Source organism: Amblyomma americanum, chromosome 7 (assembly GCF_052857255.1).
Source record: "Amblyomma americanum isolate KBUSLIRL-KWMA chromosome 7, ASM5285725v1, whole genome shotgun sequence".
In the NCBI taxonomy this organism is placed as follows: Eukaryota; Metazoa; Arthropoda; class Arachnida; order Ixodida; family Ixodidae; genus Amblyomma; species Amblyomma americanum.
The window spans coordinates 129215934-129233685 of NC_135503.1; the positions used below are offsets into that span (position 1 = coordinate 129215934).

General features: G+C 49.8%; 2 protein-coding genes across 4 annotated transcripts in view; one reads left to right on the forward strand and one right to left on the reverse strand.

The window, feature by feature from the left end:
* LOC144098049 (RNA transcription, translation and transport factor protein) overlaps window positions 1-17752 on the forward strand; it is a gene marked incomplete at its 5' end in the record, with an annotated part of 363795 nt that overhangs the window by 260212 nt on the left and 85831 nt on the right. The window lies entirely within an intron of this gene.
* LOC144099570 (uncharacterized) overlaps window positions 1442-17752 on the reverse strand; it is a 67617-nt gene continuing 51306 nt past the window's right edge. Inside the window, exons 9-11 of one of the 3 annotated variants that reach the window (XM_077632988.1) lie at window positions 16031-16132; window positions 9223-9312; window positions 1442-3325 (exon numbers count right to left, since the gene is read on the reverse strand). In XM_077632988.1, the coding sequence (XP_077489114.1) occupies window positions 1761-3325; window positions 9223-9312; window positions 16031-16132 (1757 nt within the window). In that variant the 3' untranslated portion in view covers window positions 1442-1760. Of the gene's footprint in view, window positions 3326-9222; window positions 9367-16030; window positions 16133-17752 lie in introns of all 3 variants that reach the window. The other 2 variants (XM_077632987.1, XM_077632989.1) reach the window with 2 other exon arrangements.

The window sequence follows — 17752 nt, forward strand, 5'->3', positions numbered from 1 at the left end:
ATTTATGCTTAGAACCATGTTATTCCTGTAATGAGCAGGGCCTCATTTGAGCAGTCAAGTGCTCCCGTATGTGAAAAGCGGCACGTGCCGTGCATGCCTTCGCTGATGTGCGCTGTGAAGGGCGTGGTGTTAAGTTTGTCGCTGGCTACCAGTTCTTGCTTGTCAGCCATTCGTCGGCTCGATAATTAAACTCAAATTATCGCAAGGTGGCACTAGAGTAAAGCTCGTGGCATGAAAGGAGCAGAAAAAAATGCAGAATGCGACGGCTTCCCCGCGGCATAAGTCGAACATACATTCCTTTCGGCTCGTAGAACCCACTAGCAGGAAACAAGCTGCTGGCAAAATCCTATGCGACTCGAATGTTTCACTGCCCACACCGGCGAATAGTCGCCGCCGTCTAAATGAGTGCTTCAAGATAATAGTACACCATCTAGCATTTACTGCGCGTGCTTCAAGTCGCCCAGGAATGCTACGATTACAACTGCAGCCCCACGCTGAGGTTATTTGTACATTCACAGCTGCGCACAAACAGTACTGCTAGTTTGCATGGCATAAATCGCAAGGTGGGCTTTCCTGATCTTAAATATTATCCACTCTTGCTCACAAATTGTACGTAGTTTTCCTCGTTTGCTCACTACGATAATACTGCAATAAGCGCTGATAATGCTATCGCATGCTTGAGAATAAACGGTTCGTGTAGGACTGGCGTTTCCCGCTAATTGTATACATGCTTGCTCCGATGTCAGCAGTACTTGATTTTAAATCGCTCTACCTAAAAATACGTTTCGACACCCCTTGCATTAATGAAAATAGCGAAATTTGTTGTCCACATTGTCCATGGCGACGAAGTCTGAGAAAGTGCCCCGACTCTGTTTCCAGTGGCCACTACTAGGTGGCTTTCAGTGGCACCTCTACAGATTAGCACTAGATGCCTACGGCAGACCCACAAATGAGGCAGTACAAGGCGGCATGGGCTGGACATCATTCAAAGCATGGGAAGTTCAGAGTCAAATATTATATGAAGAATGTCTCCGAAATTGGACGATAACAGGTGGGCAGCTAAGGTATCTCAATACTAGTGCAGAAGTGTCACCTCACAGTGACGAAAAAAAAAAAAAAGACTAGAAAACTAACCAGTAAGCTTTGGCGCCCCGTAGCCCAGTAAGCTTTGGCCCGCCTAGTGGCCCACCTAGTCCCCAGGTGGTCGAAATTATTCGGGAGCCCTCCACTACAGCACCTCTCTCTTCTTTTCTTCTTTCAGTCCCTCTTTAATCCCTTCCCTCAGGTGTCCCATGATATATGAGACAGATACTGTGCCATTTCTTTTCCCCAAATACCAATTATTATTATTATTAAGCTTTGGCGCAAGTGTGGCATCACTGGGTTGAGGATTTGCCCAGCTCTATAATAATAAAGGTTCCCACGGATGCAAAGATAACACTCAACAAACATGAACATTTTATTGCTATTAGGTAAACTGTCCCTAACTCAGCAACTGTAGTTTGACCTCTAGCAAAAATCCTACACTCTGTATAACAGCTTTCTCTTACCCTCATCTTAATTAGTCACTTGTATTTAAAGGTGTTTATTTAGATTAAATGTGTTTTTGAATTCCTTTCCTTCAGTCTTTAGTCACATGAAACATTTTCTATTAATTTTCTAGCCAACAGCACTTTGGTGTTTTGTAGCCTGCAAAAGTTTCAACAAACACTGACAAAGAAGCAACCTTTGCCATGTAGAACTGCAAGGCAAACAAGAGCTCAATACCAGCCATTCGCTTCTAGCATTTTCCTAATGTACCACTGGTGCCATCTAAACCAGTTTTGAGACCAGTCCAAATAAGCAGCAGCAGCACTGGGCTGCGTGTGTGTCCAAGAAGGGAACCACATATTTGCCATAGTAGTCCAAGTTGAATGCTGCTCTCTGTGGCATGCTGCCCTAATATCATCACACTTCTGTGTGCACTGATAGCACAAGCCTGCCGTTGCAGCTGGATATGTTTGAGGCAGATTACTGTCTCCCCCTGCCAAGGAAAAGTGCGTCATCAAAGATGGTGAAGGCGAACGGGGGCTGTTCAACGGACTTCTTGAAAACGACTGCTGTTCATGCCTCCTGCTTCTTCTGGCACAAGACACAGCATGGACTTCATCATCAGCTTCATCAGAACTGGTGCTCTTCAGTCGCTGCTTGCCCCCATAGCTCACACTTTTCCTCTCTTTCATTTTCCCTGGTCCAGTGTGTATAAATTCTACAGCAGCAATGTTCGGCTTCAGCTGAGGACTATAACTGTCACTGCTCCTGGTTTTCCCTACTCCCTTCTGCTCAAAACTTTGCTGCTGCGATTCTGACAGCACACTATTTGATTCCTGCAAAGTGCAATGTCTCACGTGACCCCTGCCTCCTGTGGCTTCTGTCATGCCCAAATTACCAGCATTTTCATCTGGACAGCTTTCCACAGTGTCCTCTTCGCCCTGCACCTCTCTTGTTATGGTTGGTTCGGATTCCAAATCCGTACTGCTTAACTGCAGCGGCAGGGGAAATGTCTCAGGCTCAGCATCTGCCTGTTTTGTACACAGGACATCGGATGCCAAGGCAGCACTACTTGCTTCTTGCTGCATCTGGAAAGTGCGCTGCTCAACATCAGTGTCAAGCTGAGGCATGGCACTGGCTTGTCCTGCCTCTTCAGCAATGCTGCTTTCTGCTTGCTGTTCTTGGCATGTGCTCTGGTCAGCATCCAAAGGCAACACACAGCTGTCCTCTCCCACTTCTGTTTTACCCTGCCGGTTTCCTGCACTAGCCTCAGTCCCAGATTGGGGCGTGGAACTATCATCACTCCCTCCTCCAGTGGCAAGCCTCAGTGTTGTTCCGGGTCTGAAGGTGATGTTGTAAGCCCTACAAAATGCCTCCTTCTCCTCTGCGATGCGAGTGGCCAGGGCTTTGCCCAGAGATGGATCCGGTGGCCAGGGCAGGATGGGTTGTACAGGTGGGCCTGCCTTCTTGCCACTCAAGGCTTCCTGAAATGTCAGCAGGGGACCCATTGTTGGTCGCAGAAGGCCACTTCCAGTACTCCTTGGTTGGAGACAAGCCCCTTCAGTCATCGTTGGTCGCAGAAGACCACGTTCGGCAATCACTGGTTGCAGATGGCCACTTTCAGTCGTTGTTGGTTGCAGAACATCTTCAGTTGGACACGTGTCCTCCATTGGAGGCAATTCGACTATGTCCATAGATGACTCTGGGGCCTGTGAGCACACTTCTTTGGAGACACTTTCAGCAGCACCACCATTCACTTTGAACTCGCTGCTCACATCTTCGAGGCTTGGAAACCCTGCAAAGTACAGTGTAACCCAAAAAGCTTACATTCCAGCAAAACAGATGACGTCATGAACACAAGAAATGAAAGACCACTGCAAGCACGTAATGGACATACAGCCGCAAAGGAACACACATCAATAACAGCAGTACAGTGGAATCTACTTATAACAATACCAGGTATAACGATATATTGCTTATAACGACCAAGTTCTTTAGATTTGTCAATTGCCCCACTGCCCCTATGTAGAAATAAATCATACACAAATAACGATAAATTTATCTCTGGCTGCCCAGAACATGTTTATCACCAAGATTTATCTGGAAGTTTCATAAAAATAAAATAGTTTGAAGCGAATGACGTGAAACCTCCATAAACAGACCAACATGGCGAGATCTGTGAAGAGGCGTCGCGTATGGCTTGGGAATCAAGCGCTATCGTCACAATCGCTGGAGGAAAAACCTTGCTTGGCTGTTGCCACCCAACGCTTTCTCGCACAAATGTAGTTTCTGCCATTTCCGCCCGATTGTGCATTCATGAACTGGGTGTAATAAGGTGCACTAAGCGCAAGAAGATCTCGCTGACCATGCCCACACACTTTTGTCGTTGATAATTTACTTTCTTTTTTAAGCTTTAGCTTTTTCTAGCACGCTCTTCCGTTTTGCACTATCCATGACGCAGAGCTCGGCATGATATATAACACCATGGCGTGTTTATATTTTGATGAGAGCTCCAGTGGAAATGGCTTGCTCCGCGAGCTTGGTAGAGTGCCAAGACTCTGTGCGCCCTTGACAGGAGCACCTGTGGTGTGGCTACATGCATGCTGTAATACCTACATGCATGGGGGAATTCGTGGGTGTGTTTTTTGCTTTTTTTTTGCCCCTCCGGATCAGACATGGCAGTAATTAAATTACTGTAACTATATTACTTTTCTGGGTAATTTGTAATGTAATGCATTACTCTTCTGGGCTGGTAATTTAGTAATGTAATGAGTCACTTTAAAGCAGTAATTTGAAGCAAAGGTGATTAATTACTAGCGAAATTACTTTTGCTGATTAATGGGTGTGTGCTGCTCCTTTCATCGGGCATGCTTTGGCCTCGCGTTTGCAGTGTCGAGCTTCTTGAAAGCAAGAGAAACACACGACAAGCAACAGCCAGCACTCCAGTCTCCAGAGGAGCGGCGCACGCGGAGGAGAAGCGATTTATGCATGCGCATTAGCATCGCCTATGGTCAAGAATCTATAAGAGTGGTGCGCATCTTCCAGCACTGCCTAAGGTCGTACGCACAGACGCGCCGCAGGGTCACCAGGAGACCTCCATGGCCATGGCATGCCTGGCCATGGCATGTACTGCGAAGGCAAGATAGCCGCTGGTCCTTAAGGGTAACGGAGTGGATTCCAAGAGAAGGCAAGCGTATCAGGGGGCGGCAAAAAGTTAGGTGGGTGGATGAGATTAAGAAGTCTGCAGGGATACGGTGGCTGCAGCTGGCACGGGACAGGGTTAATGAAAGAAACACGGGAGAGGCATTTGCCCTGCAGTGGGTGTAGTCCAGCTGATGATGATGATATACCGTATAAGTACTCGTGTATAGCCTGCACCCCCCACTTGCGGCCGCAAAAATTTGAAAAAAAAAAAACTAAAACGTGCCTAGTCCCAAAGTGCTACAAGATGATGCCAGTTAGTTTTTCCCACACCGCCTCCATTATCATCATCATTGCGAAACACGACACTTCCGCGGCTTTCCGTTTCTGGTTTTCACGGTGCCTTGCCCAGGCCATTTGGAGTTTTATCCGGTGCTTAGTTCGGATTGTGCAGACTGCTTGCGGAATCTGCTGTGTTGCGTGCGCTGTGGTATGGCAGGCTGTGTGCTTTTGAATGCGAACAAAAAGCAATGGGCAAGCGCAGACAGTCCTACACTGTAGGCTTCAAACTGCAAGTGGCAAAACGCACTGAAGAACGCAGTAAACGGAAGGCTGGGTGCAAGTTTGATGTTGACGTAAAGTGTGTTCGCTACTGGTGTATGCAAATGCAAGACCTCAATGAGACTACTCGGACTTGGAAGGCTTTCCATGGGAAACAGTGCAAGTTCCCAAAACTTAACTTGAGGGGACCTCGTCGAGTACGTTCGCACTACTAGCAGCAATGGCTTTGCGGTGTCTACGGAAATGATTCGCCTGAAAGCAATCACTATTGCTCAGCACATGAACATTATACCTGTGGACTTCAAAGCCAGTCGAGGGTGGCTTCAACTATTTTATGAAACTGCACCAACTCTCCATCCGCCGTCGAAAGACGTTGTGCCAGAAGCTGCCAGCCGAATACGAAAGCCAAATAATGAAGTTTCATCATTTTGTCAACGCACTTCGGAGGGAGCATAAGTACGAACTATCCCAGATAGGCATTGCTGATCAGACCCCTGTCTGGTTCGAAGCCTCTGAAAATTGCACGGTGGAAGCCAAAGAGGCAAAAAGTGTCTCTGTGCGCATCACTGGCAGCTAACAGCAAAGGTGCACAGCGATGAGTTGCACCACCGCTGATGGAAGGAAGCTTCCACCCTACATTGTCTTTAAGAGAAAGACTCTGCCAAGAGAGAAGTCCCCCACGGTATCGTAGTCTGGGTGCAAGAAAGAGGATGGATGTCCGACGAATTGGTCACAGAGAGGCTGAAAACAGTGAGGCAGAACTGACCAGCAGGAGGCTTACTATGCCACAAAGCCCTTCTTGTGCTCAGCAGCATTAGACGGCACCTAACAGACCGAGTGAAGACTCGGCTGGCAGACTGCCGAACGGACTTGGTCGTAATTCCTGGCGGCCTGACAAGCATGCTGCAGCCGCTTGACGTTTGTGTTAACTGGCCATTCAAGACGGAATTTCGGTGGTGTTACACCAAGTGGATAGCCACGAGCAACCACGGAACAACTCCGACAGGGCAGCTGAAGCAAGCGACCCTTCAGCAGGTGTGTGCTTGGATTCTGAATGCGTGGTGTTCGTTGTCGACAGACACCATCTGAAAGCGTTGTAGAGTTACGGGGCTGTCAAACGCCATGGACGGCACAGACAATGACCAGCTCTGGGAGCATGCCAATGAGGTGAGCTTGTCCGACAGCGATGAGAGTGCCAATAAGCTGAGCTCATCCGATAGAGATTAGCGCGAAAGCGGTGATGAATGGTGAAATAAAATGTTCGTATCTTTTGCAGACTTTTTAATTATCTGACACAGTAGTCACAGTAGCACCAAAGTATGCTAATGTGTAGCTATAAGCCTGACTCGTGTATAACCCGCAAAACAAAAAGTGTGGTTTATACTTGAGTTTATACAGTACTTGGGGTCAACCTTTTTTTTTTTTGCCCAGCTAGAGGTGTGAGTGGAGGGGTGATGTATAGGTGGCAATATACTACGGTATATACCGTATATACTCGCATAATGAACCCACCTCCCACTTTTGTCATCCAGAATTTACTTTTTTTTAGACTTTAGCATTCTGTAGCAAGTTCCTCAGTTTTCACGCTGTCTGCAGCGCAGAGTGCAGATCTTGGCAGCACGCCAAGATGCTGCCCTGCTGCCCCCCCCCCCATAATATTGCCACACTGTTGTCTCTCTGCCGACGCCACCTGGTGGCCGAATCGTGTCTCCCAGTGTGTGGCCAAACGTCTTCTTTGTCTTGAATTAGCGCGGCGGTTTGGCAAGCCTCGCCCCAGTAAACGGCTGTGCTTCCTGCTACGTTTGTCGGTGACATTTGGTGGAGCCGTGCTGGGTATCATCCCATGTACGCTGACCCCGATGATATCCTTGACGCTTCTCCCCAACACGCGGACGCCACATCTGTCCACAAAGCGAGCCGTCGGGCCTACAAACCAAGTTTGAGCCACTGACAAGGCCTGTGCGAGCTATGACTTCCACCATTGGCAGCCAGACAGGTCAGTACTCCGGCAGTGCCCCGTCGTTTGTCCTTCTCGCACCTCAGTCACTCCCATCCTTCCACAGCGACCGGTTCGAGGATGCAGAAGATTGGTTGGCCAGTTTTGACCGTGTAGCCAAATTCAATCAATGGGACGATGAGTGGAAGATGATGAACGTGTATTTCGCACTGCAAGACTCGGCGAAAACGTGGTTCGAGAAGCGCGAGGCGTCCTTCTCCAACTGGGCAGCTTTTCGCCGTGAGTTGCTCGCCACATGCAGTTCGAGCGAGCGAAAGGAAAATGCCGAAATAGCCGTTCGCTCCAGGTCACAGCAGTCCAACGAGAGCGTGGCCATGTTTATAGGGAACATGACCCGCCTCTTCAATTAGGCCGACCCGGCTATGCCCGAAGCTACAAAAGTGCGGCACCTTATGCGTGGGGTAAAGGAGCAGATGTTTGCTGGCCTCATACGCGACCCTCCGAGAACCGTCGCTGCCTTTGCTAAAGAAGCTACGAGCATGGAACGTTCACTGCAGGAACGGAGTGCCCAATGGAATGGAGTGGAACGGAGTGTCAGGGAAATGTAGCGGCCGCTTACTACTACGAGTCCTTGCCAGCCCCCGGGGATGAAGCGCTGCGAGAGCTTGTGCGGAGCATTGTCCGCGAAGAACTGCGACACCTACACATGGATGCTCCGTCGGCACGCATACCTTCTACAGGTGATCTCCTCCATGACGAAATCCGGCGAGCGGTGCAGGCACCACTAGCACCACTATCGGAGCCGCACGTCATGTCTTACAGCGATGCGTACAGTGTACGAACCTGTCGTGAGTGTCAGCGCCGGAAGACGCCAGCGACTAAACCAGCCGGGCTCCTGCAGCCTATCAATCCCCCGCGCCTCCCGTTTCAACAGGTCGGCATGGACTTATTCGGCCCTTTTCCGGTGTCTTCCATGGGCAATCGGTACATTGCTGTTGCCACTGACTATCTTAGCTGCTACTGTGAGACCAAGGCCCTTCCGCGTGGTACCGCCGCCGAGGTTGCACATTTTTTCATTCACAACATCGTGCTTCGCCACGGTGCTCCAACGGTCGTATTAACTGACAGGGGCACCGCGTTTACGTCGACGATGAGTGGCAGACATTTGAATAACTACAAAGTTTCATGGAGCTACGTACACTGGTACTCAAGTTACAGGAGCATATCAGAATGGTTCACATAGGTTCCTTATGACATGCCTGGAGAATTTGCAAAATGTGTTGGCACTGTCAAATTCATTATGAAGATTCCTGAATAGGTACCACAGGGCAAGACAGAGCCCTTTTTTTGAATTTCCTCGCTGAAAAATTTTAGCACAGCATTGAGTTTAGTGTTACTAATTAGACGCATTAGCCTAATTTCGATTGCTTATAATAAATTCCAGGCTCAATATCTTGAAAAAGTGGGCCTGTCTTGACCTCAGAAATTTATTCAGGCACAGAATAAAAAAAAAAACTGGTTGGAATCTGATTAGCGGTTGCAGAGATACTACTGGCATAAGCAGCCACACCAGGAAAAAAATTCATTTCGAGAAAACGGCCCTTGATGTTTTAAAAGAACATTTCCGGGTCTAAAATGACCCTGCCGAATAGTTTGCAATGTCTTTGCAGACTTCCTTTATCTGCGGCCTCTCAGTCTTTGTTTGACCTGGCTTCTCAGCCTTTCCCATGCGCAAGGCATCTTTTTCTCAATGGATGGCTAGGTGGCCAGCTGTAAGCCCCGCAGACAGAGAAATTTCTTTTGTCGCCCTATGGTTTCCAGTATTGCACCTCATCACTGCATCATTCAGTGCTGTCTCCACTGCAATCAGGGATGCATGCTGCTCCTTGGGCATCAATGACCACAGAACAGAATGAAAAGATTCCGACGCATTTTGAGTCTTCACTCCCAGGCACTGCTGAAGGAGAGAAGGCTCCGAGAGGCGCTTATAAACAGGCAGCATAGCCTCAGCAACATAGCCTGGCAGATTGTACCTGTGCCTGGTTGTGGTAAACCATTTGCCTCAGCAGCCTTGTGGCAGCACCATGAGTCAGCACCCTCTGGGCATAGGTCATGGTGAGGCTCTGCATCGGTCGAGGTGATGTGGTGGTAGGACGCCATCACTGCACGCTGCATTGCTGCCACATCATTTGAGTTACCGTATTTACGCGCATAACTTGCACACTTTTTATTCAGAAATCAGGGCTTGAAGAAGGAGGTGCGCAAATTACACGAGGATTTCGCGAGTGCGACTTAAACTCCAGAAAGGTCACAGCGCGCAACATAGTTATAGTGTATGTTGCTGCGTATACGTCAGCACCCGGACCCGCAGCCCACGCTGGCTGCCCCCCGAAAAAAAGTTCACTCTAAATGAAACGCCGCGCGTGGGGGAAGCCGGACTGCGTGGGGGAAGTTGTAACCTTCTACCGCATCTCATCTAAAGGGAAGCGGGCGCAGTTCCGGTGCAACAGATGCCGCAAACAACAGTCGCAACTGCACGGCACCGCTGCGTTGCGAGGGAGTGCTGCTCTGCGAGCGAGTGGAGGCGCTTCGGCGAGCTTCTTTGCCCGCAAGGACTCCCTAGGCCGCCCCAACGTGAAGCTGCCGAGGTCAGCTGTGCTGTACCTCACCTTTTGCATGGCGAAGGAGATATCCATGACGGTCGCCAGAGAGATGCAAAACAGCGAGATATCTAAGCAGGCCTGCACCGACTGGGCAAGCTACGTCCGCGAGGTCTGCTGTGCTGAGCTGTCAGAGCAGCCCCCCATGGGTGGACCTGGCGAAGTGGTGCAGGTGGACGAGTGCCTTATGAGGGGCAAGCGCAAAGCCAACCGCGGCCGGCTTTTGGCAGGCGACAACGTGCCACCGCACCGCCAGAATAACTACGGCGGCGTGGTGGACCGTGGACCATGGGTCTTTGGAATGATTTGGGAGGCCACCAAGGAGTTGCGCCTCTTCAAGGTCGACCGGCGCGACGCGGTGACTCTCGGAGCCATCATCGCCGCCAACGTTTCGCCGGGGACCACCATCGTCAGCGACGAGTGGGCGGCGTATCGGTGTGTGCCCGGGCTGCTCAACAGCAACGGAGTCAACATGAACTTGAGTCATAACACAGTCAACCACTCGCAGTTCTTCGCGGACCCTGTGACTGGCGCTCACACGCAGAACACCGGGAGCTCATGGCAGAAGGCCCGGCTCATCCCAAGCAGACGGAAGCCTACACCACAGCTGATGGGAATCCTACCTTGGGCGGCTTTGGTGGCTCCGGTTAATGAACTGGGCTCTGTGGCTGCATAAATGGGCGCAGAGTCGCGTTTTCGCTCCAAAACAAGCGCACACAAGACGCTGGACCACGATTCGAACGCGTTCCGAAGGCGAAAATACGTCCCCGAATCGCTTTCTCTGCAGCGGTTAATGAACGGGGCTCTGCGGCTGCAGAAATGCTCCAAAATAAGCGCACACAAGATGCTGGACCACGCTTTCTATGCCCGAGGCGCTGCACGGCAAAATGGCCGCCCCGCGCACGTGAAGATACCGCTGTAAGCTCAATGGCGAGGCGGGAGGTTAAAAAAAAAAAAGGAATGGAGCGAAGAGCGCAACGGCTGTGAAAGAGAACAACTAGGCAAGGAGGCGGAGGAGAGAAAATAGAGGGGAAGAGAAAAAAGTGGGCGAGGAGGGTACAGGAGGAGGAGAGGCGCCATTGCGAGAGGGATTTCGGCACGCCAACGAGAAAACTGCCGACTGAACGACCAAACACAAGCCGTCAGAGCCACCAAGAAAAGCGTAGCCGGCAGTTGAGTCACATTTATCAGCCAACCAAACAGTGGTGTTGGCTCTTCTATCAGCTGCCGATCCTCCCCAGAAGCGCTTCTAGCCGTTCCGAGTGGCGACGCCACTGGTGCCGCCGCGATTGTCACAGCGGCCTCTGACACCACCATGAACGCCCAGTGTACAAAAGATTCAAAAAGCCTTCCGAACAAACACGCGGAATAGCTGAATGATACTGGGTAGAGCCATAGGGTAGAGCCCGCGTGCATGATGGTGGTCTAGCGCAGTGCGGTGCATGAAATATGCGAGTAAAAAATATTTTTTTGTAAACCCGGGTGATAAGTTAAGGGTGCGCAAATTATGCGAGGGCGCAAATTATGCGTGTAAATACGGTATTTCTCAAAGCCCAACCATAGTAGTCTGTCAGCTTGTCGATAAGAGCCTTTGTCAGCCTTCCTTTCCCTCCCAACGACTTATCACTCTTTTGCACTAGGTTGTGCAGTGCAGCCCCCATCCTTTTTTGCACATGATTGAGGCATTCTTCTTTCACAACTGGGACTAGCCCATAAACATTCTCTTTCACAAAAGCAGAGTAGGTGGCACTGTCTCCATCGGACACAATCATTATATAACGGAGGTTGTGCTTTGTCAGTGAACGAGTGAAAAGGGTCCAGGCTGCCTCGACCTCCATCCTCCCAGACTTGGCATCCGTGTCTTTTTGGCAGATGTGCTGCTCACGCCAGCTTGAGTACTTAGTGTCTTCAGGTTTGGGTCCTGTTTGACACCCGAGGCACTGGTCTGAGAGGACAACAGCATCCAAGATGAGGCCAGTGTGATACCAATCACTGCCCCAACTCCGATGTGGGATGTGTGTCCACGCTTATGCCAGGTGCCATCATAGACTACAGTAATGTCTGGTAAATCCTGAGTCTATCTCCTGATAAACCTTTTTCACAGCAGCTGCTGATTCAGAATAGAAGCTCTCCATGCGTTGAGTCTCTGGGCCTCTAAATGTTTTCTTGAGATGTTCCTGGTACGTCTTGTGATGAAGTCCTCTGTGAGAGACATTCATAGCAGCCCAAAAATCATTGACAGCTGTCTGCCCCTTTCCAATTTGCTTAATAGCCATAATGGCTTGGATGTTTACCTCGAAAGCGTTTCCATCGTTCTGGTGTGGTGAAATCCAAGAACTAGCAATAATCCCACAATGTGGGCATACCAACTCAAGCTTTGTAGCTAGTCTGCGCTGGGTACCTTGTCAAATTGTCAGTCCAGTTGCAAGGCAGCGTTGGCACAAGGTTCTGGAGAGCAGGTGGCCAAATCCACACATTTGCACAAGGCAAAATACCTCATCTTCGGTAGTAGCAGCGGCAGGTGCGGGATCGGGCGACATTGCTTGAAATTTTCGTAGCGTCGCGGGTGTGGCACGGAGTTTGTTTTTCACAGCATTACGTTGTGCCTCCACCGCCTCTATCTCCTCGGGCGTCAAAAAGTGCGTGTTCACGTGCACGGTCAACGATGCATCATCGCTCACGGCGACAGACGCGAGAGGGGATGCCGCGATCGCCGAGGCTAGTGCAGTCAAGACAGCAGGCACACTTGAAACGCCGTCTCCTTGCGTTGACGTGGAAGGTACGGCGCTGGAAGTGGCAACACAGTCTTCTTGTAGCGGTGTAGCTGAGGCAGCACTGCTGGAAGCGTCTCCGCAACCGCCGGTAACGCGCTTTGCTAACTTCGCCATGCGGACTGCGTTGATAGAATGACGCCGCGAACCGAACGCATGTAGCGTTTTGAATTTCCTTTTAGGGCCCATCTAGAACGGCTGCGCGATGATCCGCAGGGCGCACAAAACCATTCAAAACACGGCACAAGAATCCTGACAGCAGCGGTGACAGCGGTCTCAAAAATGGTGACAAGTAAAGCGAGGAGCGCACAAAGAAAGAACGCCATCAACGAAGCCAGTCGCAGCAGACGACGCGCTGGGGGAGAGACCACGCGTCAACGTGCGCAGCAGCCAATAGCAGCCACGCTATCTCCCGCGTCCTCAAGGAGCGCATGCTTCGTCCAATCACAGCTCGTATTCGAGACGCGGGAACCTCAAACACTGCTTCGAGTCCTCCAATCTCGTGCGAGGCATGCTTCTACCATGTCGCGGCCACCGCCAGCGAAGGCAACACGGGAAAGGGCAAGCATTCACAAGCAAAACAAGACCAAGATCGCGGCGCTCAGTTCAGCGGCATGAAAATGGCACGCGCGCGATGTTTGGTTATTTTTGCCGTTCGCTTGTGGCTCGGGGGCTGCCGCGGCCTGTTGTATATCTAATTAGAAGGAGCTCCACGATGAATTAGGCATTCATAATTACAGAAAAGGTTTGGTTTATGAGCGTTTAACATCCCAAAGCGACTCAGGCTATGAGAGACGCCGTAGCGAAGGGCTCCGGAAATTTCGACCACCTGGGGTTCTTTAACGTGCACTGACATCGCACAGTACACAGGCCTCTAGAATTTCGCCTCCATCGAAATTCGACCGCCGCGGCCGGGACTGAACCCCCGTTTTTCGGGCCAGCAGCCGAGCGCCATAACCACTCAGCCACCGCGGCGGCATAATTACAGAAAAGGTAGCGGCATAAAAGGTAGAAAAGGTAGTGGCCACCGCTGCGGCATAATTACAGAAAAGGTAGATTACAACACATATAGCCGAAATACATACTTTTTGAAAAATAGAGTTTTTCGGGATTTTTCGACTTTTGAAATCCACCTCCCCCCTTAACAAGACAATTGCCGATATGATTTCTATTTACGATGACCATGCGAACTGGGACCGGATACTGCCTTAAATCATGTTCGCATACAACACTGCACTCCATGAAACGACGCGCTTTACTCCGTTCCATTTAGTGCACGGTCGCGAAGCCCTGACCATGCTGGACGCCATGCTTCTTCCGGATCCTACTCCCTCTTCTGTCATGGACGCTGACCAATTTGTTCGTGACGCCGAAGCCGCTCGCCAAGTTGCTCGACAGCGAATCCGGTGCCAACAACAACATGACGCCGAGCGTTACAACCTCCACCGCAGGGAGGTGATTTACACACCCGGTTACCAAGTCTGGGTGTGGAGCCTGATCCGTTTGCGAGGGCGCACCGAGAAGCTTCTTCACCGTTATTTTGGTCCATAAAAGGTGTTACACCGCCTCAGCGCGGTGACCTACGAGGTCCTCCCTTAAGGAACTGTCCGGTCCTCTCGAGAACCGACGTCCGAAGTCCTCCACGTGGCGCGAATGAAGCCATATTACTCCCGTTACCCCTTTTCCACGAAGACACTCGCGTCGTTAACTTTCTGCCTTAGGTATGTTTTTTCCCCTCGCGTGCGGCATCGAGTCGATGCCTCTTGGAAGGGATGGGGGCAATGCCACACTGTTGTCTTTCTGCCAGCGCTACCTGGTGGCTGAACCTTGTCTCCCAGCGCGTGGCCGAACGTCTTCTTTGTCTTGAATGAGCTTGGCGGTTCGGCAAGGCTCGCCCCAGTAAACGGCTGTGCTTCCTGCTACGTTTGTCGGTGACAATATGAATGCTTGTTTACCTTTTGAGGAGAGCTCCTGCCAGATGGATGGGGGGTGGGTACAGTGTGCTCGCCGAATTTGGTGCAGAGCGCCAAGACGTTGTGTGCTCTAAGCTAAGGCTTAAACATTCACATTACACACTCGTAGCTGTCCTGTGTGTGTGTTTTCTAACCTCAGCTAAAAAACACGCACCTGACCTGAATTGAGGGCCAGTGCTCAGCATGTTCGCGTTATCTCGATGCGATTGGCCGCCGCCGCTGGCTACCACAAAATTGTCGTATCGCTTCAAAGTGAACAATACTAAACACCAGTGGCACGAATGCGTCTGACCGCATGCATTTGTTGATAACGGAAGGGCAGACACAGATATGATATGAAATTTTGACCCTTCCAAAAAATCTTTTTCTTTTTTCTTAAGTTTTTTCCTGCGTAATGAACCCTCCCCCCAAACTGATCTCAACTTCTCTGGGAAAAATGTGGGTGGGAAAAAGTAAAGCTGGCTATGAACGTAGAAAGAAGACGGCACGGGTCACTGAGAAGGGAAAGCCAGTAAAAGTGCACTGCAGAGTAGAAAAGGGAAGAAAAGGGCATGCATTGGTAGCATGGCAGCGCAAAGCATGGGGAAGCAATGGCAAGAAGCTCAGGGTTGGCAGTACTGTGTTGGAGGTTTTTCCGTGCTTGACAGTGTCTCGTGGCATTTCTCAACTACTGCCTCTTGAATGATGCTGAGGCCACGGAAGACGACGCCGTGATCATGCAAAGCTTTGGTTTTCACTTGGAATCAAACTCACTTTATTTTCGCCGCTGCGTTGTATTTGAGTAAATGCGGTACTTCCACAAAATGTAAACAAAGTTGAAAACGTGATAACATGTGCTGACTGAAAATAAATAATTATCACATAAGAGCAGACTGTAAGGTATTTCTCAGTGTTTTTTTTTAATAACAGTTGTACTGTACCTTCAAATGACCTGAATGACCTTCAAATGACCTCTTTTTTTTTGGCACTGAGACTCACAAATGCATTGCCTAAACAGGACTGTCCTACCCCCTACTGCCCCCTCCAAGAGCGACCAAAAAATCTTCCGCTAACGCTCATTTATAATATTTTAGCTGCCGCCGCAAGACGTTCCATGAAATGATTGTATTCGTCAATCTTTGCACATTCCATGCATAAACTACATGTGGTCCATGGTCTTTCATTGCATGGTCCGACATCCAGGGAATACTCTAAAAAATGGGATGCCCACCAAGAGTTTGAAAATCCAAAGCTGGCTGGCCAGCAGATGTCCGTTGGACGTCAAATGCTATGCGGGGGGTTGACTTCAATGACCCCCATACTTTCAGAGCTATAAAGCGGCATTCTCACTCAGCAGCACCCCAAATGCTCTTAAATGCTTGCAAGGAATTGGAGAGAAACACAACAGCAGTTTGACAACGATAACTTGAAGAAGCCCCACCCAGAAGGCCGCCTCACCTGGCATTGGCTTTATGTCCAGGCCAAGGGGCGAGCAGAGTTCCTGCAGCTGGCCCAGTTCGGCCAGTCCCGTCACCAGTGTAACCGCCTGGCCCGCACTGCCTGCGTGGCAACAGAGAGGGGCTCAGATGACAGGTCCCGTGCATTTTGTAATTGGAGGCCCCTGCACATCTCTCTCCGAATGCCATTCTAATTGACGTCCAAATTTCCACCGGCACTGTGCATGCAGCTTTGGGTTATAAATGTGAGAGCGGATGCACAAGAGTCAACACAAACACACAGTGCAGCCGTAATATTGTTTTGAACGTAATCCCCCAACATTTCCACTCGGCAAGTCCCAAGGCATCAATATGAAGTCTCAAAATCTGCATAGCAGTTGTAAATGAGACAAGGTATTGCAAGCAGTGATGCTGATTTTGTAGAATTTGAGCTGAACCACAGCTTCTAGATTACACTTTGCTAGGGTTGTGAGAATATTCGAATATTTTGAAAACGTAGGATGCACGGCTCACTGCCGCATAAGTATGAATCGTGTCCGAAATTTCTGCATTCGAAAAATCTGTCAGCAACTTTTACATTGAAAATCAGCAGCATATAAGAAATCATATGCTAAGGGTTTGAGATTTAACAAAAATAGGTTTCAAGCTTTGTCATGATGTTTTATGTATTTGAATAATTTGACACGGCAATTTATATTGAATTTACAAAAGCTTTTTGCATTACGTGTCAAGTGATAGAAAGTTATCTTGGTCTAGGAGTTTTTACTTAGCATTTCCTTCACTAGACAGCGCCAATTTTGCTCGAAGAAATATGTTCTGCAGTACTAAGTGGCTGTAAAATACAGTTGAATCCCGCCACAACGAAATCGACGGGACGCGCGAGAAATTTCGTTGTCGAGAAATTAACCAAAAATGCAAGGCAATAACTCCAGTAAAACATAGTTTTATTGTCAGAAATCTGTGAGCTTAGCCAGCTTGCCTTTCACTGCCAGCAGCGGCGTCACGCGACTCTCGTACTCTTAACAGCGACATCGCAACGTTGTCGTCGTGTGTGCCAAGGAATTTTCTAATAACGTCGAAGGCATCCAGTACCTGCGATGAGGCTGCCGGGGCAAGTAAATCTTGAGCGGAGTCATCTTCATGATCAGACGGCTCTCTTCCGGCTCGCGAACACTTTTGATGATGTCTTCATCGCTTCGCTCCTTGTCGACAATCACGTCCGCGTCAGCGTCGAGGAAATCGTCCAGCGCTATGTCAGCAGGGATGTTTCCAGCTTCTTGGAGAGATTTCCAAGTAACGTCAATCCCCGGAGCCAATGACGATGGTACACTTTCCGAGGCTGCAGTCGTGCCGGTCGCCTTGCTGTCGACAAACCCGGCGTGCTTGAAGCAGTTGCGGATCACGCTGCACCGTGTTGCTCTCCATGCCGCAGCCATCATTTCTAAAGCCATGAACGGATCGACTTTCGTCTCCATACCAGTTTCAGTGTTCAGGAGAAGCCGCTGGATCAACCTCTCTCGGTAGGAAGACTTCATGCTCCGGATGATGCCTTGGTGCAGGGGTTGAATGACTGAGGTACAGTTCGGCGGGAAGAACTTCAGCTCCACACTTGACAGCTTGACGTCGTCAATGTGGTGCGCTGAACAATTGTCCAAGAGCAAACAGACCTTTTGATTTTGTCTGCTCATGTCGCGGCCAAGTGCCACCACCCAGTCAGCAAAAA